Source organism: Gobio gobio (genome assembly GCF_949357685.1).
Source record: "Gobio gobio genome assembly, chromosome: 3".
In the NCBI taxonomy this organism is placed as follows: domain Eukaryota; kingdom Metazoa; phylum Chordata; class Actinopteri; order Cypriniformes; family Gobionidae; genus Gobio; species Gobio gobio.
Genome location: NC_137099.1, coordinates 38,141,955 through 38,155,904, shown reverse-complemented (window position 1 = coordinate 38,155,904; position 13,950 = coordinate 38,141,955). Strand labels below are relative to the sequence as shown.

The 13,950-nt window shown below is 36.6% G+C and overlaps 1 protein-coding gene across 3 annotated transcripts in view; it reads left to right on the top strand.

The window, feature by feature from the left end:
* lmo7b (LIM domain 7b) overlaps positions 1–13,950 on the top strand; it is a 54,144-nt gene that overhangs the window by 29,400 nt on the left and 10,794 nt on the right. For 2 of the 3 annotated variants that reach the window (XM_079813447.1, XM_079813449.1), the window contains 9 exons: positions 774–895; positions 3,153–3,594; positions 6,857–7,129; positions 7,548–7,662; positions 10,665–10,826; positions 11,518–11,690; positions 12,281–12,344; positions 13,548–13,573; positions 13,689–13,796. In XM_079813447.1, coding sequence (XP_079669573.1) covers positions 774–895; positions 3,153–3,594; positions 6,857–7,129; positions 7,548–7,662; positions 10,665–10,826; positions 11,518–11,690; positions 12,281–12,344; positions 13,548–13,573; positions 13,689–13,796 — 1,485 coding nt within the window. The remainder of the gene's footprint in view (positions 1–773; positions 896–3,152; positions 3,595–6,856; positions 7,130–7,547; positions 7,663–10,664; positions 10,827–11,517; positions 11,691–12,280; positions 12,345–13,547; positions 13,574–13,688; positions 13,797–13,950) is intronic. The other variant, XM_079813448.1, reaches the window with a different exon arrangement.

The window sequence follows — 13,950 nt, the reverse complement described above, 5'->3', positions numbered from 1 at the left end:
GATTATGGGTAATCGGTGACAGAACTGTACAGCCGAATCAAATTCTTTTGCATTATTATCCTGTTTAACACTGTGAAGCTGCTTTGAAACAATCTGCATTGTAAAAACCGCTATATAAATAAAGTTGACTTGACTTAAAGTGAGGCATTAGCAGCAACTTTATAGAATTACAAAAATAATGACTTATTTTCAAAACATGTAGTCCCGCCACAAACGCATGTTAGCCATTAACTGTGAATTTTTGGTAGCACTTTATTTTAGGGTTCTATTCTCACTATTAACTAGTTGCTTATTAGCACGCATATTACAAGGTTATCGGCTGTTTATTAGTACTTATAAAACACATTGTAATGCCTTGTTCTGCATGACCTTATTCTACATCCCTTAATCCTACGCAATACCTTAACTTAAACGCTATAAAAACTACCTTACTAACTATTAATAAGCAGTTATGAATTTGAGGCAGAAGTTGTAGTTAATAGTGACAATGTTTTCCCCATACTAAAGTGTTACTGACATTTCTGACACTTTCTCTGTGTTGTTCCATAAAATATTGCTTAAAGCAGTTTTTTTCCATGATGTTGCTATCTCTGGATTGGCACTGTGGGGGGCCTCAGCGAGCCAAATAAAAGCAGAAATGTTTTCAACTGGCCTTGAGAGAGCTCTTTTGCCTGTCTTTTGGATCGTTCACACATCACACTGATGTTATTGTCTGACACCCCTGCCCCCATATTTTCTCATTTATCACTCAATTTTCACCCCTGTCATTGCAGGATCTGAGCAGGTGGAAGAGTCGGCGGCGGAGCACAAACTCTGACCTCCACAGAAAGCGTGAAGAGAGGGAGAAGATTGAATTTATTTGTGTGGGCGGGATCAGTGCCATCAAGGAGGAGAGGTCATTTATACTATTTTGTATTTTTCACACACTAATACATTTTGAATCTGTTCAAGTACAGATTTTTTTAAGGGATAGTTAAATTTAAACCTCAAATGAAAATGTTGTTAATTATTTAACCTAATGTTTTTTTTTTTCAAACCTGAATTACTCACTGACTTTTGTGGAACACATAATAAGGAATTCGGCAGAATGTTTGAGCTGTGAATGGGGACCATGGGCTATCAAGCTTAAAAAAGGACATAAAAAAATATAAAAGTAATCTTTACGAGCAATACTCAGTGTCTTACAATAGCCATGCATGAAGAACACAAAAAGTTCATGTGAAAATCTTGCGTAATAGCCGTGGTCACATTTGCTTTCATCATATACAGTATATGGAAAAAACTGATTAGTCACGATGATAAATGAAAGAATGATGATCTTTGTTCCTCCACACAAGATTCACTAAGAATGAGCTGTGACCACTAGCTCTCTTTTTTCTTTTTTTTTTGGCATGTATTTTTGCAGTTACAGTAACTGCGCTGGTTTTGTGCCTGATTCACTCAATGAATTATGCTCCTAAAATTACGTTGTTGTAAATGTAAATGGAGTAATTTCTGTCTCCTTTGGCTGTAACAATCATATTGTTGTTCGAAATATCATTGATTACACTATTTCGATGGTCCTAACCCTTTAATGTCAGTGATTGGCAGCCTAAAATTTGAAGACCAAAAAAGTGCATCCATCCATTACAAAAGTAATCTACACGGCTCCGGGGGTTAGAAAGGCCTTCTAAAGCGAATCAATGCTTTAGAAAGGCCTTCTAAAGCGAATCAATGTTTTTTTTGTGAGAAAAATATCCATATTTAACACGTTATAAAGTAAAACATCTAGCTTCTGGCAGACCACCTTCTGTATTCAACTTACGCAGAAAGTGTAACGCCACTCGCTGTTCAATGTTTAAGCTACGTCAGTTGAGTTACAGTTGGTTTTGGGTTAGTTACTTGTAAATATGCATAATTTACAGTTATTACTATAGTAAGTACATGTAGTAACGTGTAACTGCCTTAAAATAGTGTTACTGCAGATATTAAGCAGATAGTCTACTAATACTCTGAGAGTTAGTTGAATTGCAAAGTTTCTTATAGTTAGTAGAATGTCTAAAGTGGACTGTCAAAAATCAGATAATAGTGTGATCCAAATTGTGCAGGGCAATTTTTGTGAATTTATGAGCCGCATATTTGTGCAAAGGAATGCAAGTAATATTTGCACTTGCATACCGTATGCAAAAAAAGTTAAACTGTTTGGTGAATTCCCTTAGTCTGTAACACTTCACAATATTGTGTTAGTTATATTATTATACAGTATTTATATAGTTGTATTAGTTACTACCAGGGTTTATGCGGGTCTTAAAAAGGTCTTACTTTTTTAAACGTATCTTCATTAAAAATCTGCAGAAACCCTGTTGTACATTTTAATAGTACTTTTAATCTGAACAATAATTTTCTACATATACATTTTTAACATTTCAAGTTCCAATTAATATATACAAAGGTGTATTTTAAAATTAACAGGGGAATTCTATGGAAGCTTTTTTCCGTCACAGAATAAAACCTTTTAAAAGATAATTGTTTACATCTTGCAATTCTGACTTTTTTTTCTACTCAGAATTGCATGATTATAAAGTCCAATTCTGAGGGGGAAAAAAGACTGAATCTCTCACAATTTGGACTTTATAGCACAATTAATTCCTTTATCTGTCTAACAAAAAAAAGCAACCTTGGTGTCACTACTCTTTTTTTTGTCCTCAAATCTTTCCATCTTGTTTATGCCGCACCATTGTTTACACTTGTTTGTTTTTTGTCTTTGTCAGTCTTTGACTTCTGCCTTCAGATCTGCATTGCATATTATTAAAACTTTTTATTGGAAATGCCATTCAGATTCACAAAAGCAATTTATTCCTTAAAATGTAAAAAATGTAAATTAGCACCAAACTACTTTTTTCTACTGAAAAAAAACCTTTTAATTTAGTTCATAATTCCTTATGCATTAACTGATGTTATCAAATTGAACCTTATTCTAAAGTGCTACCACTTGGTGTTCACGTGTGGCTAATAGAGACATTTGATAGTTACACCTGTCCTCAAAGCCCTCTCCACCCCCACTCCCCTTCCACTATCAGCCATGTGCTTTCCAGTAGATTCCTGCCCCATCCTAAAACTCCTGCCCTGGGATCAGATCAGGCATTCACTCCAGTTGGTTCACTCTCTTTCAGCTCCAACATGCCTGGACCCATGGGTGATGCGGGGTCCAGTGTCAGCAGTACTAGGCTAACTGGGTGGTCAACCACCTCGGCTTCACCCCTCACAAACGGGACATCTTCTGCTCTGACCAGAGGCACTGACATAGAGACGCCTGACTCAGCCCAATTGTGCACCGGTGAATTCTTTAACCCTTCAGCAGCTGTTGTCTTTGAACAGAGTTCACCAACCAGCGTGGCTACCATAGATCCAGAACCCTACGAGCAGCAGGATCCAGACTTCAGCCGGCGCACTAGTCTCCTAGAGAGCTTTTATGCAGGAGGAGCACGCCTATCTGCCACTCTACCAAGGGGTTTCAGAAGGTCAGAAGGTTGCTCGCGTCTCTCCACAGGCGTCACACCACGTCCATTTGGAGCCAAACCCTCCAAATTGTCCTCACTGCACAAAGTGTATTCCGTAAGTGGCCCTTTTAAGCCTTACATGTTGCTCTAATAGATCACGTGTGCTTTATTCATAAAAAAATGTCAGATCAAAATGTCAGGTCGTGGAGGTGGAGGCTTTTGATTCTGATTTATGTGGTTTGTGTGTGTGTGTGTGTGTGTGTGTGTGTGTGTGTCTCCAATTCACTTGGTATTTAGTACCACAGCAGCTACTACACTTTCTCTGTGATGTCTTCGTTTTTTTGTCTGTGTTTATATAGTGCAGTCTTTGCTCCGCATATTTCACTCCACCAGGACCATGTTCTCATACAAAAAAGCTGCTTATTTTATGCTTTAAAGAACATGTATACATTAGGGATGCCACAATTCTCAATATAATATTGAACCGTTCGGTACAGCATTCACGGTTCAATACGCACTTTTCGGTTTTGCATTGAATTAATTATTTTCCTTCAAATTCTATAATTTGCCTCCATCCCAATACTGAACAACGTGACATACATTCACATCACACGTTAGTGGTAGAGTTATACTCACAGAACACTAGATATTCACAATCAAGAAAGTTCATTATTTGCATGTGTTTTAAAGCCTTGCCGGCTCATTCACGTGCGCGGTTTTAACATGCGCTTTCCCGAGCGCGCACACTAAACGCCTGTCAAACACGTGAATACTGAACTAAGTAGTCGTCTTACTGCGCTAATACTGTCAAATACACACAAGGTTAACATAAACGCAGTCGGTTATGTCTAAAGTGAAAGTAAAATCGCGTGTGTCTGTATATTAGATGCACGGAGGTCTTAAATTGACAGCAGTGCAGTAGTGAACCCGCTTTCCTTAAAGGGACAGTTCACCTCTAAAATGATGTCATTACTTACTCTAATATTGTTCCAAACCTGTATTCATTTCTCGATGACAATTTTCATTTTTGAACGAACTATCCCTTTAATGTTAATACAACAACAAAAGACAAAGAGAAAATCACTCATTGCTCTTGACTGAAAAACTAATACAGTATAGCTTTAATAAGAATATGTATATTTTATAGTAAAGTCTATGTTGTGTTTTATTTTTACATTGATTCATTAAATTTCATACTTAAATGCTGCTGTACAGCTCTGAGCTGCCAGTGTAAATCTTTATATATATTTATTTTATATTTTACAATACACTAGGAATGTGTACAAGGGTTTTTTTAAGTAAAGTTTTAAGTTTAAGTAATGGTTTTCAATTATTTTAAGTAAAATAAATAGAGTAGTGCAATAAAAAAAGCATTTTTTCTCCTCAACCTCTTGCTGTTCCTGTAGCCTAAGAATAGAATAACAAAAAACTGATGTGACAAGCCATCAGAACCGAACCGAACCGAACCGAAAACCGTGGTTAAAAACCGAGGTATGTATTGATATTGTTGCATCCCTAGTATACATGTATAGGTTTACTGTGTGCAGGAGTACCCGATTAATCAAAAGTGACCGCAATGATCAATCATACATTATCACCACTTTATTTTAAAAACGTAAGTATTTTTATTTTTTTCCAGAATGGTTTTGGCAGCATTTGGTTAGTACCTTGAGGTCTGAGTTTTGGCACAGCATGCCGTCTAGTGGTAGCCTAGAAATCTAGACGCACCCTAGCGGCAGAAAATGTATTTTGCCGCAAGTGTAGTCTAGCAACTCTCGGTAGACCTGAGAGCTGGAAAAACCAAACTCCAACGCCAATCACAGCGTGTGTAGAGTCGGTGGGCGGGCTTAACATAATGATTGCACGTCACTGTAGAGTTGCGGAGGTTCTGCGTGCTACTCGTAAACAAAGAAGCTGCCGAACAGTGGTCTTTTGAATCGGCTTTGGCCACAACTCTGGAAGACTTGGAGTTAAGCTTTTCTTTGAGAAAAGAACAAAGAACGGCACTGAAGTAATTCTTAAGAAAAGAAGATATGTTCAAAGTTTTGCCTACCTGATACGGCGAAAGTCTATCAACTAACGTTAGCTCGGCTTCACCTTCTTCTTTGCTCTGGTTGGTTGTGGCAGTCATGGCGCTATCCAATTGCGTGCAGAGGGAATTTGAAAGACAACCGTTTATCCCGCCCCTCGGATTGAGCCCTGTCAATGGTGAGTTTCCAGACCCAACATCTTGATGTGGGTCTGGCTTGTCAGGCTAGTCTAGTGGCCAGTTGTATAAACTTAGCCACTATGTTAAGACTGTGCCTAGTCTGAACAAGTCTGACCAATTTGCAGTTAGCCAAGTGGTAATCAGTCTTTTTGGATTCTAATTAGACCACTTTACGGTTTTATGTAAAGGTCTTAAAGAAAAAAATAGATGACTAATTAGACTAGTCTAAGCAGTTTATGCAACCGGCCACAGATCGGAAAACTAAAGTGAAACTCTTCCAAAGCGCTCAGTGATGCCTGGAAAGCATGCAGTGGTCATTGCGCTAGGTGATGCAGCAAAAAAAAAAAAAAATTTACTTGGTGAAAAGCATTGCAGAACTAGTGTAATGTAATTTGTCTTTTGGAAACATAACAGCCAATTAAAGAGGTCCACTGAAATTGTTATATGAATAATATGCCTTAATTTTAAATCAGCAGTAACTTCATGTACAATGAGAGTATTAAATCTATATCGGCCAGAATTATTCTTTAATGACACTGTTCTGCCTGACCTTGACCTACAGTAATTGTTAGTTTCTATATAGTACCTAGTCTCTCTCTCTCTTTCTCTGTCTCTCTGTGATAAAAGAGTGGGGGATGAGGAAGAGTGGTAGTTTGTGCAGTGTTCCGTGTGTGTAGTTTAGTGTTTCTCTTCATCACCTGATCATCTAGCGGCTGGCTTATGAATAATGAATCAAGCCCACTACTACTGCTCTGCACTCCGGGTGCTTCATGAAACCCAAGCTAAGACTTTGGTGTGTATGTGTGTGCTTTTCCATGACGGGCTTCTTAACCATGTATGGACACATGCACTGTTTGGCCACTGTGTCTCAAACAAAAGCAATTATGTTGCCTCTGTACATTGTACAGTGTGGTGTGTGTGTGTGTGTGTGTTTAATAATAATGTAGCTTTATACATTTAAATTGAAGATTTAAAGTCAATAGGAAATGGCACATGGAAGTTTTTCAGAGATGGACCAAGTTATTTCTTTGTTTGTTTGTAGCTTTTTTTTCACGCGTGGGCTTGCGGGGCCAATTTGAGGCATATTCCACTGTTTCAGTGCTCTAATACACAATCCTTAAATCAAGTGGCAATTTTATTTATTGGGTTTTATCTTATGTTTCTACAGGTTGATGACTCCCATAAAAGCCTGATCAGTGGACACAGAGACTATTCAATCACCCCCTTTTTCCTCAGTGGTCAAGGAAAGGTCACAGCCTCTGCCGACACAGGCCACTTTCGTTCAAGCACTCATCCAATACACCCTAAGAAAGCGAAGGAAGAGAGAAGAGATGGAAGGTCATCAGCGCCTCCCACAAACTCTTTTGTCACTAAAGTGACCATGGCCACTTCCATTATACAAACATCTCCTCCTGTTGTCTCGGAAATAAGAGAAATTAAGGTAGGCTCCTTGATAATCTGAACCAATCAAATCATGACGTCCAGGACATCCCTGACCTACCCGGAATACTTTTCGCAGGAATAAATGTAATGCAATGTAATGTAATGTATAATATATAATATAATAAATATAATTATATAAAATGCACCATAAAATAAATGTGATATACAATTATATATATAAAAAAGTATAAAATTACTTTTGTTATATGTTATAAAAACTGGTGTATATGTAATGCCTAGAAGTCCATTTAAGAGAAAATGTTATTTATTTTTTATTCATTACATTTATGCAGGTAGGCCTATGTGTGATAGACAGTTTGTGTTGTACTGACTGAAGCAGATTTCTTGAGGAAGAAGGTGTCATGGGATCCTCAGGTGTCACATTCTCTCTCTGTATCTCTCTCTCTCTCTTCCAGGTGGGTCAAAGTGAAATGCGAGTCTGCTTGAATCAGAAGCCTAACAGCGGGAGAGACTTTGGATTCAAGGCTCACTGGGACTCAACTGGTGCTTGTGTGAAATCTGTTCAAGCAGGTAAGACTAATCATTCAAAATGGTTCCAAGCAAACTGTTTAACTAGACTAACTGCCATTCCTTTTAAATGCATCTGGGCTTTGCAATTTCAATTTATAGGAGTGAAATGTGAACCAGCTTTGAATCAGTCAGGTTAGATGCATATATCTACCATACAGAATCTCTGTTTAGAGATATAGGGTGAAACTTTGGTGGTATGCTTTTATGGATGAATGGGGGTAATGGAGATAACTGCATAAAGTTAAAGAAATCCTAAATACACAATCTAATTTGTACCCAGAGTTTCTCATATATGAATATGCTGCAAATTGGGAACTCATGATGGATGTTTGAAGAATCTTTGCATACTTGTTGCAAATTATAGATTTTGTGGATCTTTATTGTGTATCACACTGTGTGCTTGACAGTTATTTTTGTAGTTTCTTTGATTTTTGAGAAAGCAAGGAGTGTTTTTGCTAGGGCTGCAAGATTATGACACAAATCATAATTATCGATTATTCCCTTGAAATTGTAATTGCGATTTTTATTAATTACGATTATCACAATTTACATTTGAATGATGTTTTGAATAGCTTTATGCCATTGTTTGAAGCGACTGCATGCAATATTGTTATATCAAAATAAACAAGCTGAAAACACTCTTCCTGAAAAACTTTTACTAATTTTTCTATACAGCATTAAGCCTCAAAAGTCAAATATACATTGGTTTGATTTCTTTAAATAAAAAAGTAAAAATATGCATGGTATTATGTTATACTAAAAATAAAAACAATGGGGAAAAAACTTAAGATAACCTGTAGAAAGAAAAAAAAACACTTTTTTTTATTTTATTTTTTTTACATTTTATTAAATGATTACATTATTGTGGCATCCGTAATTGTAATCACGATTACAAATTCGATTAATTGTGCAGCCCTAGTTTGTGCATATGTATTGCCATGTACGTTTACATTCAGTCACAGTGTGTCATTCTCAGGATTCTGGAGTGAGACTGAGATGAATGATTTATAGAGAACAGTGAAGGTGTGTTTTACTGTGCATTAGTCTGATTGGTTAATATGAAGAAGTCTTGGATCCCATCCTGAAGGGAGTCTAGTCCTGAGCTTAGGATATATCCTCATGAATAAGAGGAGAGGCAGCATTCATCTGTGACCTGTGCATTTGTAAAAGCAGGTCAGGGCGGCCATGCATACAGTAAATATAGCGTAGAGCACATCTCCATTTATATCAGCTTTCATATGTATCGTTGTATAGAAGAGACGAAGAGTGTTTGGTTCTGACTGGCATCATTTAATCAGAGTTAACAGACAGGCTGAGGTAGAAGGCTCAGGTTGATCTCCTTCCCCAGAATTCCATTTAAACACACTAACCTACATTTAGAGCCTCGTCAATGATGTATGAACCTGTTGTGATCTTTTCTATTTAGGGCTGTCAGTTAATATATTTTAATTAATTAAATAATATGTAACAATGATTCATATTTTAGTTGTTTTAGTAGTTTGTGTGTTGTGTGTTACATTTTCATAGAATATGTGTGTGGGAAAAAAAATGCTCAAATGTTGGTTGCATTATAAATGCATTAATAAATGATAGACACCAGGCAAAGTCTGCAACAGTGTTATCGTCTCACTTGCTCAAAAATCACAGTTTCTATATCTGAAATAATTAAATAACTTTCTCTACCCTTTATGGACTTGAATGGTAAAGGTGTTTTTTTTTTTTTTTTTTTTTTTAAACCACTGACCTGCTGTGATATTGACATTACATTTATAATAAATTATAATTTTTTTCAAATTAAATCTGGCCCATAATATTTTATGGCATTTGACTACTTTAGCAAATTCATCTTAATTTTAAGAATCTTTAGATATTTGGACTGGGAACAAGACAAAAATACTACTTTTGTTTCTTGCAATTGCAAAAAACATTTGGCCACTGACCTGTTGTGATATTATATTATAATACATGTAAGTAAAATGTAAGTAAAGTGAGTACAAAATATAAGTAAAGTGAGTACAAAATAATGTGTAATGCCATACAATAACACCCTAAAAGAGGGAGGATGAGCTCTAGCATATGGAAGCTTGTTTCCGCCACATAATAAAGGTATTTGTGACTTTTTTCATTGCAAAAAATGCTTTTCTTACTTGTACGTATTTTTTTTCTTGTCCAAATATGTAAAAAATCTTAAATCAAGATGCATTTATTAATTACTAGATGAGTAAAATGACATATTATGACATGCATAAGATTGTCTTGTTTTCTGGGGAAATTAATAAAAATTAAGTGATATGTCATAAATTATCTGTCAATGGGGTAAGAAAAATCATCTTAAATCAAACAAAGACAAGATTATTTTTTTCTTACACCATTGGCAGATAATTGTGCTTGCTCACTTCATCACTGAAAAGGCATGGAAAGTTATTTTTGCGGCTGACCTTATTGCATATGCATTTGTTGGACTATCCCTTTCAGATGCAAAATTTATGGGAGGAGTAGATTTAAATGAATCACGCAAGGTGATTTACTAAGTTTTGTTCTCATCAATTTACTGGTATTTGCGCCATTATTTACAGCCCAAAAAAGCATGTCTTAAACCAGATGCTAACTCTTGCTGCTCTTGGTAGATTGCGTTGATCATTATGCAAATGATCCGTCAGCGTCTGTGTTCTTTAATTTGCACAAGTGGAAAAACTAACTACCAGGAACAGAATCAATATACAATTAAATATACAGCATTATGCACTATGAAATTGGACAATTCAATGTTCAATATAGTATTTCAAGTTTAATAAGATGGAACAGTCGACACATTTTGACCATCCTGTTTACGTTTCATCAGATTGTTTCATATCTCAGTAAATGAAAACCTACTAAAACTGTATTTGTTTCAATCATAGTCCTATTGGTCTAGATCACGAAGTAAACTTGATTCTGTACTCTCAGTTTGGCTTAAAGGCAAAGCCTTGACCTGCTTCACCTTCTTGACCTGCATCACACAGGCAGCCCTGCGGAGTTGTGTGGTCTGCTGATGGGTGATGAGATCGTGGCGTTGGGTGGATGCAGGGTGGCCGAAATGAATTATGAGCAGTTTAAGAGCAGCATGGACTCAACACAGCAAAAGGGCACCTTACTGATGGACATCCGACGACATGGCCAAAATGGTGAGGGTGTGGAAACTGTTTGTAAGTTTGTTACACAGCCCTCTCTGTGTAAACAGAGCATCATTTCACCAGCATATTTTTTTTTACCACCAACAAGGAAATGTGTGAACGCAAATCAAATCATATATTTTAAGTTCTTCTTAAATCACACTTTGAGTTTTTGCCTCTCTTTACTCTCTATTATGGCACTTTTTTTATATGCAGAGTTCAATATTGTATACATACATTGTGGAATTATTTCTAGAAACAGCTGTTGCAATTTGATGTTGGGCATTTCATCTTTATATTTTCTGGCACGGTTCCTTCTGCTTTTGAGCTGAGAAAATAAAGGCGCCATTCCAGAATCAATGCTTTATCTTTTGCTTTCTGTCACTGTGGGAAGGTGGTCTGTCTGTCAGTCATTCTCACTGTCCGGTCTGACTAGTCTGATAATGGCCTGCGGGTTCACTGGCTTTCTCTATTGCATCAGTATTCTTTGCTTCAATATCATCATTGGGAATAATTATTAGCACCCTTTAATTTCATTGAATGCTCACATTTATATTAAACTGTATAATTTTACCTACATAAAATTCCCCTTTCACAAATTGTCTAATTCTGATTTAAATAACAGCGTTAAATCACTAACAAGTTCACTAACATGTGACCTGGCATTTCTATATTGCTGATGTATGTTTTGGGTACTGGACAGACTGGGGCAGTAGCCACCCTTCCCTACCATACAAGAGCCATAAGACCATCAATTTGACCAGTGCCAATTCAACACTTATAGGGCGGCCCGAGCACTATGTCTCGATCAGCTCAACCTCAAACTCTCCAGTGGAGACTGTGGTGAAGACACAGGTCAACGGACAGCCTGCTAATGTGAGTCATGGCAGGAATATAATAAATGTGGTGGACTGTGGGAAATCAGTGAGTTTAACTTGTGGTTGTTTAAATTTGTTCATTTTTAGTAATTGACCTCAAGTTGGTAATTCATATGCTTGTTTGTACAGTGTGTTAAAGGGTACACTATCGGTCAACAGGGTAAAACTTTTTTTTTTTTTTTAAAGAAATTAATACTTTTATATTTAGCAAGGATGCATTAAAATGATCAAAAGGGACATTGAAGACTTTAACATTGCTACAAAAATGTCTGTTTCGAATAAATTTCTAGTTCCATCACAAATTCTGAAGGATCATGTGACACTGGAGACTGGAGAAATGGCTACTGAAAATTCAGCTTTGAAATCACTAAATAAATTACATAATGAAATGACATGTAAATATATTAACAAAAAGGTTATTTTAAATTATAATATTGAACAATATTACTGTTTTTGTTATCATTATTATTAGATAATAAGAGATAAAAATTGTACAGACCTCAAACTGTTTAATGGTAGTGTACATTCTAATTTAATCTTAATTATTTGTATACATTTATTTGTATAATTTTACTTTACATTTTTCAGAAAGTACTATCTAAAATGGTGAATGGACGTATCCAGGACAATCCAGTTGCTCTAAGAAACAAAGGTGGGTGCTTTAAGGCCAGTTTAGCAATCAAATCTTTGTCCTTGTTGAGAGTTACTTAATTTCTACACTTTTTTTTCTTTTGCCAAGTGAACAAAAGATGTGGATAATTACTCATTTCTTTGTAATGTTTTCTCCCCACCTGTGTTGTAGACTATGAGCACATAGCTTTGAAAAATCATAGAAGAAAGTTAGAATTTTTCATGCAAAAAGGTAACCGCATTCGCTCAGGCTGTAGCAATTTAATGCTACATGGCTAATTGATCACTGCAGCTTGTTCATTTAAATACGCTGTGACTGATCTGTATCAAGCACACTCTTAATGGAGTATATTGGTGAGGTCTGTTCTGTTGAATATTAATATCTGAATTCACTCAAAAACAGATGGGTTTGCCTATTCTGCATTCTAAGGGCCTGACTAACTAAAGCATTTCGTACATACAGTACATCTGTCACCCATTTATGTTAAGTTTATATTTTTTACATGCTCTTTTCTGACTACTGTGTGTACCAAAAGCTTTTATTAGTTAAGCTCTAGGTCTGAGCATAAAGATGAAAATCACTTAAATCGCTCTATGGGTTTCTGTTGCTTTCCATTTGGCTAAAAGCTAATGCTCTGTCCTTCAGGTGCCACTGTCAGCTCCTGGGTCTATCTCTGTGGTAAATAAAGATGGCGTGCTTTCTATATGCATGTGGTGCACTGTAATAACTGTAATATGAAGACTGTTGTGTTTGTCTTTCTTTCTGTTTCTGTCTGTCTGTAATTGGCTGTGTGTGATTCCAGTCTTATCTTTGCCAAACCGTCTATAAAGAGAACCATGTGTTAGTCGCTAATAATTTATTTTATTTTTTCAACCAGAAGGACTGATTCGCAATCAGATTCCTCTGCCATTCACTGTTATAGAACAGATACAATGTTTTTGATTCCAAAGGGATTGCTCTGAGATGGTTTTTGCACTTTCATCATGTTTACCTCTGTCTTGCATGTTGTTTAAAGCCTGCATACCAGCATGAGAGTGTGAATTTGTTATGCGCTCACTTGACCGTGGTGGCTTTGGTTACAGTTTTGTCATATGAGCAGGGGGTGTGTGTCAGAATCCATTGAGCAGCATGAATCAACAGGTTGCAGGCTTGGGAAACTCATGGCTATGTGTGGGCTCCGTTATGCCATTTAAATGGATAATCTCTGTCTCTGTCTTTTACTAGGTGGCTCGGAGTCTGCCATCTCTGATGTGAGTCACTACTGTAACTCACATTTAGTCTTTATTAATATTAAAGCCTGATTTATTAGTATGCTGATACTGTATAAATTTAACTTTTTGGTTAATTTATTCTCTCTGGTATCAGCTTGAGGTTCCCTCCATCAGTACCACCTCCTCTCGCTGGTCATGGGATCATGAGGAGGAGAGGCGGCGGCAGGAGAAATGGCAGATGGAACAAGAGCGCCTCCTGCAGGTACCACCAAATCACAAATTCTTTCTTACCATAACCAGATAATAATAATAATTTGTTACATTTTATATAGCGCTTTTCTGGGTACTCAGCGCTTTTACATATAGAAGGGGGGAATCTCCTCAACCTCCACCAATGTGCAGCATCCACCTGGATG